Source organism: Bos taurus, chromosome 2, assembly GCF_002263795.3.
Source record: "Bos taurus isolate L1 Dominette 01449 registration number 42190680 breed Hereford chromosome 2, ARS-UCD2.0, whole genome shotgun sequence".
Taxonomy (NCBI): Eukaryota; Metazoa; Chordata; class Mammalia; order Artiodactyla; family Bovidae; genus Bos; species Bos taurus.
The window spans coordinates 131,023,589-131,042,379 of record NC_037329.1 but is presented as its reverse complement, the minus strand read 5'-3'; the positions used below and the strand labels follow the sequence as shown (position 1 = coordinate 131,042,379).

General features: G+C 42.8%; 1 protein-coding gene across 5 annotated transcripts in view; it reads right to left on the bottom strand.

Moving 5' to 3' along the window:
* Nucleotides 1–18,791, bottom strand: part of USP48 (ubiquitin specific peptidase 48) — a 72,903-nt gene that overhangs the window by 43,697 nt on the left and 10,415 nt on the right. For all 5 annotated transcript variants that reach the window (XM_003585792.6, XM_005203335.5, XM_005203334.5 and 2 more), the window contains exons 2-6: nt 7,911–8,031; nt 6,375–6,531; nt 2,404–2,531; nt 1,935–2,059; nt 1,342–1,450 (exon numbers count right to left, since the gene is read on the bottom strand). In XM_003585792.6, coding sequence (XP_003585840.2) covers nt 1,342–1,450; nt 1,935–2,059; nt 2,404–2,531; nt 6,375–6,531; nt 7,911–8,031 — 640 coding nt within the window. The remainder of the gene's footprint in view (nt 1–1,341; nt 1,451–1,934; nt 2,060–2,403; nt 2,532–6,374; nt 6,532–7,910; nt 8,032–18,791) is intronic.

Below are 18,791 nucleotides of genomic sequence, written 5' to 3'. Positions count from 1 at the left end.
CACATCTCAGTCACGCCAACTCCATTCTAGTTCTTGAGGACAAAACCTTAGTAATCCTTGACTCCTCTTTTTCTCCATATCCAGTCGGCAAATTTCTTCAGCTCTACTTTGAAAAATCCGAACACTTCTTATCATCTCTTCAGTTAACCCTTGGTCCAAGTCACCATCGACTCCTTCTGTTTGCCCTTGCCTCACTGTTAGCCTCTTCTCAAGACAGTACTCAAAGTTTTCCTGTTGAAACAGATTACATTGCGTACAGCCCTTGAGGGCATTGTATTTCACGCAAACTTCTGACAAAGGTCCTCCAGGACCTTCGTGCCTCTCCAACATGGCCCTTAGTCATCTCTACTATGACATCTTCTATCATTTCCCCCCGTCTATTTATTTCAACCACACCGTTCTCCTTGCTGCTCCTCTAGCCTGTAGACATATTCTTATCATATGCTCTGAACCTGTTATTTCATCTTCTCCCCTATTCTTGGACAACTCACTACTCCACTTTTTACCACCCTTCCACATTCTCCATGCCCTGCTTTAGTTTTCTTCATTGCACTTATTACAGGTGACACATTAAATATTTTTCTTCTATTTACTTTATTGTTCCTTGTTGCTCCCCATACCACTACATTATAAGCTTTCTTAAAGGCAAAAATGTTTGTCTGCCTCATTCACGATGGTTACTCCCAAAAGTGGAAACACTGCCTGAACACTGTAAAAGTCAATATTTAGCTGAATGAATCCAATAAATGAGTACTTCAAACATGCTGATGGTTGTGCCAAAAAAAAAAGTAAGAAAAGTACAAAAATATTTTAAGAAAGGAAGCTATATAATAAGCTTATCTACTATGCCAGCTGTCTGTTCCTACATGATTACAAAGGTTTCTGATTAGCAACTTTTCCACTCTGAACAAAAGAGAACCATTTCCTTGTCTCTACATAAATCTAAACACACAAAGAGAGAAACATGGAGTGGAGGGGCTGAAGAGGGGTTATATTTTGATGTAAAAAATTACATTCAACACTTTCTATTTCTCATTAAGTGAAAAGGTAAATTAATTTTATGTTAACATAGCTTACACTTTCTTATTCTACTATACCCCAATCACACAAGTTTTTATACATACATAATTCTACATATAAAATAACCTGACATAGCCAAAAATTACGTTAAAGGTGCTTCTGTACTTTTTAACTTACAAAGTTTCTTCTAAATCATTACATAAACAGTTCATATGGAGAAAAAGTTAAAATAATGAATTTATCCATTAAATCAAAAGGACATTCAGAGCAGTATTTAACTGTTAAGGAGCAGAAATAACATATATGCCAAAATCTGAATACCTTCAAAAATTCCGAGATACAATCTGTTAACTGTTTGTGGCCTTGGATATTTAACTCCAGTTCATAAAATTTTGATAAAAGCTTAGATTCTCTGCCACACTGGTTGCAGCTATAATAAAACAGAGTGAGAACATTATGATTAGAGTGGGAAAAGCAGTAAGGTTTTACTGTACTATAACCTGAAGATACAGAAAGAAACATTACCTTAATTCTTTCACTGACATTTCCTACACTATGTATACTCAAAAATAAAACAAAGTGATTGATGAGGCCATGCATCTTATGATTAGGAAAATGTTCAAGAGTTATTTTACTTTTGGTACTGAGTAGGCTCCAATTTTACTCTTGTCAGCTCACACCACAGCCATAAAATAAACAGCAAGAGCTCAGACAGTTTCCAACACCTGGATAGGTTCAATTGCAATTACCAAGTCAGTTGTTTACATGTGCCCATAGAGACATATTACTATAAATATCTCAGGTCCCATACTAAGCCACTAAAGCCACACCGTGGACCTGAAGTCAAAATTACAAAACAGATAAGCAACCGCCTCAGAATAAAACGTATCATGAAAAAGCGGAAACACACTTACACAGTTACATAAGCATATTCCCCACAGAACTGCTGTTGGACAATGTTCCTCACATCGGGATTCTTTTGTTTAGACAAAGTATCTTCCAAAAGAGACATAAAGAGCTTTGAAAATTCTTGGGCATCCTACAATACAGGTTTGAGTTAATTAAAAAAAAAAAAAAAAATCCATACCTTGCTTTTCAATTTCTGTTACAAACAGTAGTAAGTAAAATAACCCAGAAGCTGTCTGTACTTAGAACTTAAAATTTCTGAAAAAGGACTACAGCAATGTTGAATCCATTTTGTGCCCACATACGAATTTTCAGAGATGGAATCAAGGAAAATGTGTAATATGCTAAGCAGTAAATAAACGCTCTAATTCAAAACAGAGGAAATTTATTTTTAAAAATTCCTTCATTTCTTTCTATAATGATTAAAAGGAATGCTTTTTATATTAAAAGATAAATAATTAAAAGAAAGGTTCTTACCTGCTGTTGCCCTGTGTCTAAGCCCAAGGCTTTCACAAATCCTGATGGATCGATGTATCGCCTATTACTGTTTTGTAACAAGGCAAATAAGTACTGGAGATGCTCACAAATCGTTTGAGGCTCATAATCTATTAAAGAAATGTTTGTTTTTAAAAAACTGCTATTTTAAAAAAATATGTACACCTTGTCACATGAGGACATAATTAAAAAACCTTACGTCCAAACTAAATTACTTTTATTACATTTTTTTTTAAACTTTGAAAGAAACTAGTAACCACATCTTTTGGAAGTAATGAGGTAACCTGGGCTGTCCATATACATTCCCTAAAGCCAAGGGCCTACCCACGTCACAATGACAATAATGATCATGACTACAGTTTCTAGAGTATCAAATCCCACCAAAACTTCCAATCCAATAAAAGCCATATACTATATTTACTATGGGCTTCCCTGGTGGCTCAAAGGTTAAAGCGTCTGCCTGCAATGTGGGAGACCTCGGTTAGATCCCTGGGTCGGGAAGATACCCTGGAGAAGGAAATAGCAACCCACTCCAGTACTCTTGCCTGGAGAATCCCATGGGTGGAGGAGCCTGGTGGGCTAGAGTCCACGGGGTCGCAAAGAGTCAGACACAACTGAGCGACTTCACTTCACCTCTTCACTTCACCATATTTACTATTTGCTAAATACTTTAATATAACCCCCATTCATGTGAACTTGCCACAGAACAAATGATAGCAATCTTCAAGCACATTGATTCAAACCTGAATGAACAACACAACAATTTACTGGTAAGAATCCTAAAATTCAGTTTCACGTTTTAATGAGTTGGGGAAAGAAACTGAAGTTGTTCAGTTGTGTCTGACTATTTGCTACCCCATGGATTGTAGCCTACCAGGCTTCTCCGTCCATGGGATTTTCTAGGCAACAGTACTGGAGTGGGTTGCCATTTCCTTCTCCAGGGGATCTTCTCGACCCAGGTCTCAAACCCAGGTCTCCTGCATGGCAGGCAGATGCTTTTACCATCTGAGCCACCAGGTTAAGTCATCAGTTGGGGGAAGGTATGAAAATAGGAAGCATGGATCAAGAGCCCTTGAATAAAAGATTTGAATTTTCCCTCTGTGCTGCCGTTATCAACTAATTGACTTTCAGCTCCAAATCTACCCTTCTTTGCCTGCTCTGTGCCAACAAATATGAGCTCTGCAAAGATTCCTCATTCGCCAGCTAGTGCAAGGTTGACTCTTGTCAGTAGAGGGCGCCGGAGGGCTCCACTGTGCATCTTGTCAGGCTCTGCCCACTCTTAGCCAGCCCTGGCCAACAAACTCCCTCTTAATTCATTAAACAGCAACTCCTCTAGTAGTTTCAGTGGGATTCCTCTAGTAATTTCAGTGGGATGTCTCTGGTAGGATACTTCCTCTTGAATGACTGCCCTGTGAATGATCCGGACACTCTGCATAGGGGATTCCAAGGCCCAGTAACTCCCTGAGGACTGTTTCCGGCAAGGAAACCCACTGAGGTATCTGTTTCTTTTTGGCCATCCAGTGATGCGACAGCCAACTCATTGGAAAAAGCCCTGATCCTGCGAAAGACTGAGGGCTTGAGGAGAAGGGGACGACAGAGGATGAGATGGCTGGATGGCATCACTAACTTGATGGACATGAATCTGAGCATAGCGAAGGACAAGGAAGCCTGGCGTGCTGCAGTCCATGAGGTTGCAAAGAGTCAGATACGCCTTTGCGACTGAACAGCAAAAGTGAGCTTGGGCAGCGCGTTCTCCAATGAGGTCTGGACCTCAAAGCTGGTCAGCGGGGCTCAACGGCTCCTCCTTGTGTGTTCTTTTTCAGCCCTAGGGTTGGTGGCTGCTCCCCTATCTGCTATGTCTGTGTTTTTCAAGTCACCCTGAATTCTTGCTAACCAATTCCCCTATCACTCTAATTTTCTGTTAATAATTCTTTGTTCAAGTCTTTGTGTAGTTTCTGTCTCCTGACTGGTCTGAAGGGTCTCTTACTACTGATTGTGACGCATCCATTGTGAAAAGGAAGCCAACATTTCATTTGTAAAATAAAGATAAAAATCTTACTTCCTGGGGATGCAGGGACTTTACAGGATATTGAAAACTATTCAAGTAAGTCTATATCAACTCCAAATGTCTTATTTTACAGGTTATATCCTACTTGAGATATTAAATACTTATCTTGTGCTGGTTTTCCTATCTGTAAAATAAGGCCAGAATGGGGCTGGGACTGCTGCTGCTGCTGCTGCTAAGTCACTTCAGTCGTGTCCGACCCCGTGCGACCCCATAGACGGCAGCCCAACAGGCTCCCCCATCCCTGGGATTCTCCAGGCAAGAATACTGGAGTGGGCTGCCATCTCCTTCCCCAATGCATGAAAGTGGAAAGTGAAAGTGAAGTCGCTCAGTCGTGTCCGACCCTCAGTGACCCCATGGACTGCAGCCTACCAGGCTCCTCCATCCATGGGATTTTCCCCGCAAGAGTACTAGAGTAGGGTGCCATTGCCTTCTACGGGCTGGAACTAGAACTCAGATCCCATCATTTCCAACCCAAAGCTTTCTCACTACATTGCACTGAGTCTGTTAACAGGACCTGGAAATGCACACTCTTATCAGAGAACAAGGTTAAGGACTTTGATTGAATATTAAAATCTAAGTGTTTAGAAATTAAAAAACAAAACAGACAGTCCTAAAGGAAATCAACTCTGAATATTTATTGGAAGGACTGATGCTGAAGCTCCAACACTCTGGTCATCCGATGAGGAGAGCCAACTCACTGGAAAAGACCCTGATGCTGGGAAATACCGAAGGCAAGAGGACAAGGGGACAAGGGGACAACACAGGACGAGATGGTGGGATGGCACATCACTGACTCAATGGACATGAGTTTGGGCAAAGTCTGGGAGATGGTGAAGGACAGGGAAGCCTGACGTGCTGCAGCGCATGGGGCTGTAAAGAGTCGGACAGGACTGAACCACTAAACAATAACAAGTGCTTAGAAATTAAAAAAAAAAAAAATCACATCTTTCGAAGACACATATTAAAACCACAATTCCCAAAGGAGTCTGTGGTACATTATTTTACAAAATAGAAATTCAGTGTCCACTTGTTCTTAGCAAATTTATATTTACCAATATAAATTTCTCATTGGTAAATTTATATTTCAGCAAAAACAATGCTAAAAATTAAAAAGGATCCATTTTCCATTACTCATCCTTTACATACATTCATTCTTTACCTTCTGTACCATTCATCTAGATTTACATATTCAGAACTATAGCTTTAGGGAAACAAACTTAAGAATTTTGAAGCAAAGATTACTATTAATAAGGACCAAAACTATTACTGTTGTCTAAAGAGCAGCAAGAAGGAAGATGTGGGGCTTAGGAATCCTATTTTTTCTCTTTCAGAGTCAAAGGCAAGGGCCACGAGCCCAAATCAGATCACATAAACGCCAGTACCGGATTTACAGAGAGTCAGAAAAGTTCCCAACTTGGAGCTCTTACACTGTATCATCTCAGAGAAAAACCTCTAAATAGATGTATTAATTAGGAATAACAATCCACATATTATGCAGGAAAAAAACTAAATAATTCCACTAGGAACAGTATGAAACTGGTTTCTAAATTTGCAACAAGTGTACTCACATTATTAGTGGCTTGCTTTGCCAAAGTAGGTTAATCTTAATTTTAGAGGGTATTTTGTAAGTCAGCCTTTTTGAGAATCAAAACAAAAGGCTGTGGTTACACTGAAGTATTTATTAAGCCTCTCAAACCAGGCAGAAGAGTAACCTTGTCTGTTTTATTGACTGATTTCTATCAAGCACTAGAATCTAATGGACTGCAATCACAGTGTATTACAGCGAAAAACCGGTAGCTCAGGTTTCCTCTCGATGGTTGGCTCAAAGCGGTCTAGCTGGCAGTAAGCTCAGGAGTGAGCCCTCCCCACACCCTTCCCCACCCACCTTTTTCTTCTTGGATGCCGTCTCCCATCATGTAGTCACTACAGGTGCTTGGACACAAGTAGAGCGCCTGCCGAAGCTCCAGGTTAAGAAACCACACTTGGAGAAAAGTGTTGACGTAACAAGTGGCTCCAAGGTTAGTGAGGCCCACAAACGAGTTCTATGGACACGAAAAATTTAGTTATAAAATGAACTTTCTCCTAAAATAAGAGAATTATGCCAAATGCTTTTAAAATTTAATCTAAAATGTGTTAAACTGTCTCAATCCCATAAGTCTCTCTCAGAGAAGGTTAAGGGATAGTGGTCTTGAAAGCCCCATGTGGGCTGACTACAGGAGTGGGCAAAAACTCAGGACAGCACCGCCACTCATCACTAGTCTCCAGCCACTTAAACCTGTAACTCGGAGAACAGTGAGCTCTAGGAAACATCAGTGTGAAGATGTGTTACACAGGTTTTTCCTAAGAGGTCAGCATTCAATAGACGGACAAAGTGAAACTTTCAGATAAATTATTTTGTATCCTACACATCTGAGGGATTGCGGGGGGAGGGGTGGGGGCGGTAAGAGGAAGTTTGTTGCTTAGTCCCTGAGTTGTATCCGACTCTCTTGTGACCCCATGGACTGTAGCCTGCCAGGCTCCTCTGTCCATGGGATTTGTCCAGGGAAGAATACTCGAGTGAATTGCCATTTCTTTCTCCAGGGAATCTTCCCAACCCAGCGATCAAACCGTGTCTTTGGCATTGCAGGCGGATTCTTTACCACTGAGCCACCTGGGAAGCCTTTAGAAGAAGGTAGTTACAACTTTTTTCAAAGATAAGGCTGAGAATTCTGAAACTTACAAAGAATCATTCTTTTTAAGAGAGAAAATACCTATACGGGTGACTGTATTGTAAATGCCAGGCTTTATGATTAATATTAATGTACGTTACAAAAAAGGTAAAACTATCTGTTGTATAACATGTAAAAATATAAGCCCAAGGAGGCCAAATCATATCACTATGGTAGCTCGTTCTCTGGACTTACCACCTCCTTTAAAGAGGTATCTTCCCTCGTGGCTCAGCCGGTAAAGAGTCTGCCTGCAAGGCAGGAGACCCGGGTTCAATCCCTGGGTCAGGAATATCCCCTGGAGAAGGAAATGGCAACCCACTCCCAGGATTCTTGCCTGGAGAATCCCATGGACAGAGGAGCCTGGTGGGCTACATACAGTCCATGGAGTCACAAAGACTCGGACACGACTTAGTGACTAACACTTTCACACTTAAAGAGACTAAAAAGAGCTCTGCTCTAAGTAAAAAATGCTACGTTAAGGCAAACACAGAATCAGCACTGAACTAAAACTATTCTTAAACGTTTACTGTATTACATCGCTACCCGCACATCATTAATAACTGCTCCAATTCACGTGATTCAGAGTCTGAAATTCCACTACTGATCCTAAAGCTGCATAGGTTACGTGAAATCAGTAATGGCTTCCGACCAAAGGCACCGAACCAAGCACACAGGGATACCATACGGAAATCTCTTACAAAGCGATGGCTTACCTTTTTTCTCCTCTCACAGTTGGGGTCGTCAATGTTATGAAAACTATTTTCATCGATTTCTCCCAACCAAATGTGTTCACCAATCCCAACCAAGCAATTTGGATTTCCTTTGCAGTTTCGTCTATGGAAAAAAATTGTATAATTAAAAAATACCACAGTTTCATAAGAAACATGCAAATTAAAACTATATAATTTGAAAAAGAAAAACTATAATGATACTATTTTTTTTAAAAATTCTATCTTTCATCTATTAGATTAGCAAAACAGAAAAAGCATAGTATCACATCTGGTTTGCGAGGCTCTGGGGAAAGAGAATCCATTTACCCTGATGAGAATGCAAACTGGTAGGACTCTTACAGAGGGGAATTTCACAACTGCTCACAAATGTGCTACACACACACCTACTCACTGTCCTATCCCTCTCGTTTCTAAGAATTCACCGCAAAGACACATCTCCAACAGTGCAGAAACACGTGCAATAGTTACTCATCACAGCATTGCGTTTAAAGGGCCAGACACAGGCAATACGGTACATCCACACGGTGGAGCGCGACGCAACGACGACAGCAAAACCGCATGATGGTCTCCACTAAATGAGCAGAGGAGCTTCCAGGGTACCGCAGCGAGTAAGGAGCAGATTGCAAGAGCTACCTACAGCGTACTGTTCTTTACTGTAAGAAAGATGGAGAACTAAAACATACACGTATCTGCTTGCTGGAACACTGAATCGCTCTGTTGTACAGCAACACTCAACACAACATTTTATATCAACTGTACCTCAATTTAAAAAATAATAGTAAATCAGAGACTAGTGACAGTGGTTACCTAAAAAGCATGAGTGGAATTAAGATGGGAAAAAAAAAAAAGAGGTGTGTGGTCCTTTCCTGAACATACTGTCTCATACATTGCTGAATTGGGGGCCATGTGAATGGTACACACTATCGGTTAAGGGTGGAAGGAACTCTAAGAGGAGCACAAACTGACTCTTTTAGTTGAGTAACATACCCTGAAAGGAAGAAGATGGGGCACTACCAAGTAACTTGAACTCAAGTCTTCGGCAAGTTCATTTAGCAGTGTCAGGATCAAGATAAAGGGAAGAAAACAATGAAGAACCTTTTCAAAGATACACAGCTTAACAAATCGGAAACTTAAATCTATGCATTCTGCAGTTGAACAAATAAGTAAATACATACTGAGGAGGAAGGGAGTCAAGTTTCGGAGAGGGAAGTTACAAATGAAAGAAAGAATAAAGTGAACCCTACAGTGTTTATTAGGAATAACAGGTTTAAATCTAAATCCATATGGGTCCTAACACGTATGAACAGGTGGATTAGTGTTGTGAGATACAGTACAAGACAGCAGTGATTTGAATTCAGGTAAATTATATATTTATATTTTTTAAAGTATTTGTTATTTATCGGAAATTTGGATTTAATTGGGCAGCCTAAACGAGACAGCCTTTTTGTCAGCCGAGGACCTAAGAGCAGTAACATGAACACAGCCAGCAACCAGATCTTAACGTCTAAATATTCCCCAATGGAAGAACCCAGGGCTCCGGGGAGAAATAGTCAATTTGAAGGCTGGGCAGGGAAAGTACAAGATATACATGGACATATTGCGGTGCCCCCTAAGTAAGAATGTACTCAAAGAGTGAGGGGACATGTTAAAAGGAAGAGCTTGGATGGGGCTCCCAGTGCCCAAATCTGGAACAACTTGAGCAACAAAATGACTGGATTACAATCTGCTCTGTAATACAGGAGTTCACTGCATCTCACTGCAGATGGTGACTGCAACCATGAAATTAAAAGACGCTTGCTCCTTGGAAGAAAACCTATGACCAACCTAGACAGCATATTAAAAAGCAGAGACATTACTTTGCCAATAAAGGTCCATCTAGTCAAAGCTAGGGTTTTTCCAGTAGTCATGTACGGATGTGAGAGTTGGACTATAAAGAAAGCTGAGCGACGAAGAATTGATGCTTTTGACCTGTGGTTGGAGAAGACTCTTTAGAGTCCCTTGGACAGCAAGGAGATCCAACCAGTCCATCCTAAAGGAAATCAGTCCTGAATATTCATTGAAAGGACTGATGCTGAAGCTGAAACTCCAATACTTTGGCCACCTGATGCAAAGAACTGACTCAGTGGAAAAGACCCTGATGTTGGGAAAGATTGAAGGCGGGAGGAGAAGGGGATGACAGAGGATGAGATGGCTGGATGGCATCACCGACTCGATGGACATGAGTTTGAGTAAACTCCGGGAGTTGGTGATGGACAGGGAGGCCTGGCGGGCTGCAGTCCATGGGGTCACAAAGAGTTGGACATGCCTGAGCGACTGCACTGAGACAAGCAGCACAGCAGATGCCAAGTACAGACAGCTAGATGAAACCCCCTGTAGAAGAAAACCTCTCCCAGTCAGTCTCCAATGCCCCCAAGCTCCTTTTACAGCCATCAGCTGCAGACTACAGGTATGCAGGCAGCTGCTGCTATCCAATCACCCAGTCGTGACTCTTTCCGACCCCATGGACTGCAGCGCATCAGGTCTCTCTGTCCCTCACCATCTTCAGAAGTTTGTCCAAGTTCGTGTCCATTACATCGGTGATGCCATCCAGACATCTCATCCTCTGGTGTCCCCTTCTCCTTCTGCCCTCAATCTTCCCCAGCATCACGGCCTTTTCCAATGAGTCAGCTGTTCCCATCAGATGACCAAAACACTGGAGTTTCAGCTTCAGCATCAGTCCTTCCAACGAGTAGATTGATTTCCCAAGATGGACTGGTTTGATCTCCTTGCTCTTCAAGGGACTCTCAGGAGTCTTCTCCAACACCCCAGTTCAAAAGCATCAAATCTTCGGCGCTCCACCGTCTTTACGGTCCAGCTCTCACAACCGTACGTGACCACTGGGAAGACCATAGCCTTGAGTATACAGACCTTTGTCAGCAGAGTAGTATCTCTGCTTTTCAACCCACTAAGTTTGTCATAGCTTTCCTGCCAAGAAGCAAACATCTTCTGAGTTCACGGCTGCAGTCACCATCCACAGTGATTTTAGAGCCCAAGAAGAGGAAATCTGTCACTACTTACACATTTCCCCCTCTATTTGCCATGAAGTAACAAGGCTGGATGCCACGATCTTAGTTTTTTTAATGTTTAGTTTTACGCCGGCTCTTTCACATTCGTCCTTCACCCTCATCAAGAGGCTCTTTAGTTCTTCTTCACTTTCTGCCATAAGAGTGGTGTCATCCACATATCGGAGGCTGCTGTTGTTTCTTCCGCCTATCTTGATTCCAGCTTGTAACTCATCCAGCCCAGCATTTCTCATGATGTGCTCAGCGTATAGATTAAACAAACAGGGTGACAGCAGACAGCCCTGTCATACTCCTTTTCAACCCTGAACCAACCAGTTGTTCCATACAGGATTCTGACTTTCTTCTTGACCTGCACGCATACAGATTTCTTAGGAGACAGGTAAGTGGTCTGGTATTCCCATTTCTAAGAGCTTTACACAGTTTATTATGATCCACAGTCAAAGGCTTTGGCTTAGTCAATGAAACAGAGGTAGATACTTTCCTAAAATTCCCTAGCTTTCTCTGTGATCCAGTGAATGTTGGGAACTTGACCTCTGGTTCCTCTACCTTTTCTAAAGCCAGCTTGGACATCTGCAAGTTCTTGGTTTGCATAATGCTGAAGCCTAGCGTGCAACATTTTAAGCATGATCTTACTAGCATGGGAGATGGGTGCAACGGTCCGACGGTTAGCACATCCCCTTCACGGATCACGGCCTTGCTGTGGTGCAGGGGCCTGTGTGACTTGATGAAGCTATGGGCCATGCCATGCAGGACCACCCAAGATGGACGGGTAACAGCGGACAGTTCTGAAAATATGTGATCCACTGGAGGAGGGAATGGCAAGCCAGCCCAGTGTACTTGCCATGAGAACCTCACGAACTGTACAAAAAGACAGAAAGATGTGCAGGCAGACGCCAGTTCGATCCCTGGGTTGGGAAAATCCCCGGGAGGAGGAAATTGCAACCCACTCCCATATTCTTGCCTGAAACATCCCACAGACAGAGGAGCGTGGCGGGCTTCTGTTCACGGCGTCGCGAGAGTTGGACCCGACTAAGCGTGTGCGCAGAAGCAGCATGGGCATCAAGTAGCATCATCCTGTCTGTACCAATTGTCTTACAGGAGAAAAATACTCGCTCTTCTTTTTATGAGAGCACAGGAGGCAGATTAAGGAGCCTGAGACACGTGCGTGACGTAGGTACACACGTTTACATGTTTGATGTGTAAATACCCTAGCCACTTGACTCAAATTTTTATAACTTACTAGGATACTAGAAAGCATCTGGATTTGCTAATGCTGGCTTAAACATCAAATTTTTCAAGGTCACAAGCAGTTCTGATTTAACCTGGGTAGAGTAATGCCACTCATCTTCTCTGAAAGAGTACATTCTCTGAAACAGTACATTCTTACAACTCTGTAACTATACCCAGTTATCCTTCTTCCCAGAAATCTGTCATTTTGCCTACAGGGGCATCAGGGAAAACAGAATCACAAAACAAAGCACGGAGAACAGTCACTCCGGTTCTCCCTTGGCTCTTTTCCACCCCACTATCTCACTTACTTACATGTCAGCTGGCTTCAAGACTAGGCTTTGTTCTGTGTGGTGCATGCCTATTGCTCTGTGTGCCTAGTTGCTTCAGCTTTCCCCACATTCCTTTTTTTTTTTTAATTTGGGGCTAACTGTTCCTCCATTCCTCTGGTTTTAGCAAGAGCTGCTGAGACGCAGCTCCCATCCAGAACCCAAAAACAACCTCACAAAATATTTAAAAGAAGAACTGAGAGAAGGGAAAAAAACAAAACAATCCGTCTTCAGTGGCAGGCCTTATGGGATGCGTGGGACTTTGGAAGTGTAGTTGTCCCAACATTAAGAATGAAATCAACCTGCTGATTTGCATGAGAAATAGGTGAAAGAGGTTCCCAAACCCCTCCTTAGCTCCGTAGCCCAAGTGTCTCCCTGCCCTTTACCGTTGTTCTGTCTCCAAGTCAAGTCAGACTCTGCAACCCCACGGACAGCAGGAAGTCAGGCCTCCCTGTCCTTCACCACCTCCTAGAGTTTGCTCAAACTCACGAACATTGAGTCAGTGATGCCATCCAACCATCTCATCCTCTGTCGTCCCCTTCTCCTCCTGCCCTCAATCTTTCCCATCATCAGGGTCTTTTCCAATGAGTCAGCTCTTCACATCAGGTAGCCAAAGTATTGGAGCTTCAGCTTCAGCATCAGCCCTTCCAATGAATACTTCAGGATTGACTGGTTTGATCTCCTTGCAGTCCAAGGGATTCTCAAGAGTCTCCTCCAGCTCCAGAGTTCAAAATCATCAGTTCTTCGGTGCTCAGCCTTCTCTATGGTCCAACTCTCACATCCATACAAGACTACTGGAAAAACCATCGCTTTGACTAGACAGACCTTTGTCAACAAAGTGATAGGTCTGCTTTTTAATACGCTGTGTAGGTTTGTCATAGTTTTTTCTCCAAGGGCCAAGTGTCTTTAAATTTAATGGCTGCAGTCCCCGTCTGCAGTGATTTCTGAACCCAGGAAAATAAAGTCTGTCACTGTTTCCCCTTTTTCTCCATCTATTTGCCATGAAGTGATGGACCCGGATACCATCATCTTAGTTTTCTGAATGCTGAATTTTAAGCTAGCTTTTTCACTCTCCTCTTTCACTTTCATCACGAGGCTCTTTAGTTCTTCTTTACTTTCTGCCATAAGGGTGGGGTCATCTTCATATCTGAGGTTATTGATATTTCTCCCAGCAATCCTGAGTCCAGCTTGTGCTTCCTTCAGCCCAGCGTTTCTCATGATGTACTCTGCATAGAAGTTAAATAAGCAGGGTGACAATATGCAACCTTGACGTACTTCTTTCCCAACCTGGAACCAGTCTGTTGTTCCATGTCCGGTTCTAAGTGTTGCTTCTTGACCTGTATAAACAGATTTCTCAGGAGGCAGGTAAGGTGGTCTGGTATTCCCATCTCTTTAAAAATTTCCCAGTTTGTTGTGATCCACACAGTCAAAGGCTTTAGCATAGTCAATGAAGCAGAAGTAGACGTTTGTCTTGCTTTTTCTATGATCCAGTAGATGTTAGCAATCTAAGCTCTGGTTCCTCTGCCTTTTCTAAATCCAGCTTGTACATCTGGAAGTTCTCAGTTCACATACTGTTGCAGCCTAGCCTGAAGGATTTTGAGCACTGCCTTGCCAGCACGTGAAAGGAGCACAATTGTGCAGCAGTTCTTTGGTGTTGTCTTTCTTTGGGATTGGAATGAAAGCTGACCTTTTCCAGTCCTGTGGCCACTGCTGAGTTTTCCAAATTTGCTGCCATATTGAGTGCAGCATTTAACATCATCTTTAAGGATGTGAAATAACTCAGCTGGAATTCCATTACCTTCACCAGCTTTGTTCTGCCCTAGCATTGATTTATTTGTTCATATCTTTCCTGAATTAAAACACCTCCTTAGATTTAACTGAGGCACTTCCCTTACACGAGGTTAGTTTCAAGTTTCCGTTACCTGTATCTAGAAGCCCTAACAAATACAGACTAACTAAATAAAGCTTTTTCTGTTATTAACGTCAAGAGCCAATGTCCATTTCAGCCTGACAGACCCCCTAGTTCTTTTTTTTTTTAAGTAAGCACATCACGCAGCTTGCAGGATCTTAGTTCCTCTACTAGGGATTGAATCTAGGGCCACAGCAGTACAAATGAGTCCTAACCACTGGACTACCAGGGAATTCCCAAATCTCCCAATTCTTAAAAAGCTTCCTTAAGCCTTCCTATAAGACCAGTTAACAAACACAGGGGGAAACATCTCCGCTCTGGAAAAATGCAAAAGTAAAACAGCCATGAAAAATGTTTTCACTTACAGAATTAGCAAAAAAAAAAATTGGTGATGAATCAGGGTAAAGTGAGAGTCACTGTCCATGGTTAAACATGACCCTTTTGGGGAAACATGAGAAAATACCTCAAAATGTTAAATGACACCAAGATTTTGTTTCAATACTTTTAGGCACTTGTCCACAGAATGTCTGCCACTGTGGCAATGAAACAAAATGAAGAATTCTAACAGCTACTTTCTTCCTGGGGCTATGGATACAAGAACACCAAGTGGTTGCAGGAGTAGGCAGGGGGCAGGTTCCGAAACGTGTGGTCTGATACCCTGCTGTGGGACATCACCTGCTGTGCTTTTAGGCCAATAAACACTTTGGTAGCAATGCAAGTGATGGATTGAAGCTGAACAGAGAAACACAACGATTTTCCTGGTGAGAGATGAAGTCCTAAACCTGTTTGGTGGCAATGCAAGCAAGGAAAGAAAGCTGAATCCAAGCATAGCAATGCAATGAAATCAACAGGACTTGGGAACAGATTAGATGGTGCAAGCAAGAAGGAAAAGGAGACATCTGTAGTGATGTCCAAAACTGTAAAAAAAGGAAACAATTTCTCACAAGTCAAACTGTCTGTGAGGGATAGTTAGGGAGTGTGGGATAGACACGTACAGATTGCGAGAGTCATAATGGATAACCAAGGATCTACTGTTCAGCACAGGGAACTCTCCTCAATGTTATGTGACAGGCGTAGATGGGAGGGGCGTTTGGAGGAGAATGGACACATTGTATATATATGGTTGAGTGTATACATGTACATGTATCCCTTTGCTGTCTACCTGAAACTATCACAATATTTTTAATTGGCTATATCCCAATACAAAATAAAAAGTTTATAAAGTAAGTAAAGTTGAGTTATATAATTTAAAAAAAAACTGTAAAGTGGTAAAAAACATAGAAACAAACAAAAAAAAGTAGGCTAACAATCCAGGGGTACAAATGATTTAAGCTTCTTCTACACTCACCACAGGTTAAGAGTGGTAGTTTTGGTTCTGTTTTCACGGATCTCCAACCATCTGTCATTTAGAAGTACACCATCCAGCATAGTGGACAGAAATCAATAGTCACTGAACACACAGTTGCTGTGCAGTTCAGAGAAAATTTATTATCTGGATGGGAGTGGAGGGTGGAGATCTTACTCTCTGCGCGATCACTTAAAGAGTTATTATCGCTGTTTTTCTCCCTCAACACCTTTTAGTTTCTTGGCTCTCTGGCTTCGTTTCACACCCAGCCCAGGGAGAAATCAATGAAGAACGGCAACAAGCCAACTCTCCTGCTTCTGGGGAAGACCCCTGACCATACTAAAGCTTTGCCTAACGCAGCACCAGATTCTGAAAGTGATTTGTGTGTGTGTACACATACACACACATGCAGAGAACAGGTTAGACGAATATTACTGAAATGGTTCCAATAATAACCACTGACTGAACTGTCCTTGAAAATTTCAAATCGTCTGTAACTGTGAATGCCGCCACTCTTACCAGAATGGTGGCTGCTTAGGATTAGTTAGGTCCAGGAACTCCCTTCCAAACTAGTCCCCTCTAACCAAGAACACTCTCGTCCCTCTATCATTTCATAATCTCAAAACAGTCCCTCGCCAGATGCCAACAAGGCAGGAGTTGTTCAGAAGCCTCCCCACCGTTTGACAGGTGGGCGAGGGCAGAGGTTACAGCAAGTCACTGCCTGACTTCAAGCCCTCTCCAGAGCTCTGGCGGCTGACTCAACCTTCCCTGGCTCCTCGTGTCCTACGTGCTAGTCGAAAGAAGACAAAACCAATCCCTGCCATGACTCTGCTCAGAGGAAAAAGTCCCTGTTTCTTCATTTATAAAACAAGGGGGATGGGATTAGGTGAACACTAAAATTTTCTGATCTTTTTAATCTGGATCCCCTTTGAAGCCCACGTTTATAAAAACACTTAAGTACATGAGACAATAAGACTATTCTGCCCTTTCTGCCTCTAGCCAGAAAGAGAGGATGATGAAAACAAGGGTAGAAGTGGTACTGGGTAAGAGGTAGCGGCTGTGATCAGTCTGGGTGATCTGTGCTCGGAGTGCTGCTGCGGGACCGTTTCCAGTTGCTATCAGTCGACGTTACCAGCATCAGTTTTCCACAAGATATGTCACAGTGCCCTGAGTGAAAGTCAACAATGTGACTCTCTAACCAAAACCTATCATCTTCTAAAAGCAACTAGACTCTACAGGTCCACACATTCTGTCAAGTTGATATGCTCGGATAAGAATTACAGGACCCGCTGCTGCCGCTGCTGCTAAGTTGCTTCAGTCATGTCCGACCAGCCCAGGATATACCAAAATAAAAGACAAAGTCCCAGGCAGTAAAGAAGCGCTCACAAAGGACAGCTTCAGAAAAGTGAGCGCTGCACTGGCATTAAGCTCAGCAGGAACCCCACAGGAGGGGGCTGTTGCCAAGCTGGGCGTCTCCAAGGGCACACAGGAACTCACTGCATGTGAAAGGAGAACCCAAGAGCCTCCCAGGCCGAGGAGAGCCTATGGAGACAGGCTGGAGAGGCAAAACCAACGGAGGCTTACACGTTAATCTTCCTGCAGATGCAGTTCATCACAGCTGGAGGCTTTGGGGAGAGGCGAAAGCCCCTGGGAAAGCCCCTGAGGCTGCAGAGAAGTAGGAGCTGGATCAGATCACAGAAGCCCTCAAACACCATGCATGGCAAGAGCTCGGACTTTATTCCAGAAACAACAAGGAGCCAATACACAATTTTACGAAGAAAAAGAACTAGACTGGAACTTTAGAAAGACCCTCTACATGGATACATGTATATGTATGGCTAAGTCCCTTCGCTGTTCATCTGAAACTATCAGAGCATTGTAAATCGGTTATACCCCAAAATAAAAAGCCCAACAGGAAAGAGAAAAGAAAAGACCAAGGCATTACCAGCCGTTTGACAAAAACATAAAAAAGGTTCTCTAGTTACGCTTCTCAAGCAAGGTGGCTTATCAGAATCATCTGAAGATTTCACAAGTTTTGCTTTTCCAATCACTGCCACTCTCACCAAGCTCCTCCTATTTTTACTAAGTTTTAAGCTTCTAATTTTTTTTAAATGGGACATTTTCGAAGTCTAAATCTTGGCTCTTGGCGGAGAGCGGCAGCGAAGCAGAGAAACAACATAGACGCTGTAACCGAGAGATGAGAAACGCGCAAGATAACGGCTGACGCAAGGGTTCAGGGCAACAGCACTCAGTACTGATTGTTTTTGTGGAGGCGGGGTAAGGAACAGGGTTGGATATACGTGGCTTCATTTAAAATATTTATTAAAGGAAGGATGGGAACCACTAGCAATGACTGCTTTCAGAATATTCACAACTGGAAATCCATTAAGTTTTCATTCACCTAACAACCTGATTTTATTTGAAATTCTGAATTCTAACCAAAAGGACACAAGAGACATACAGCCAAGAGGACGACGAGGCATCAGGGTCCTCGCGAAACCTCGTTCACACAGGCAGCCACCGCCCGAAGCAGGCTTCCCAGCCCTGTAGCTGCTCTTTTTCATGAGAAAGAGTCCCAAGGTCAGATCATTGGACACAAAAAGGCTTCTTATCCTTCACCTAAACGTTTACAATTTTTCAAGGCTGCTGCTGGCTTTCCAGGTGGTGCCAGTGGTCAAGAACCTACCAGCCAATGCAGGAGACAAAAGAGATACAGGTTCAACCCCTGGGTCGGGAAGAGCCCCTGGAGAAGGGCATGGCAACCCACTCCAGAATTCGTGCCTGGGGATCCCACGGACAGAGGAGCCTGGTGGGTCACAAGCCATAGGGACGCAGAGTCGGACAAGATTGTGCACACACGGAAGACAAGTTTAGAAAACCCCCCAAAGCAAAGTAGCTATTAAAACAATATTAGTAAGTCCTCTACTAGGAAAGAAAATAAAAAGAGAACACAGCTCAGTGCCCCAGCAGCCTCTCAAAGGGCACCACAGG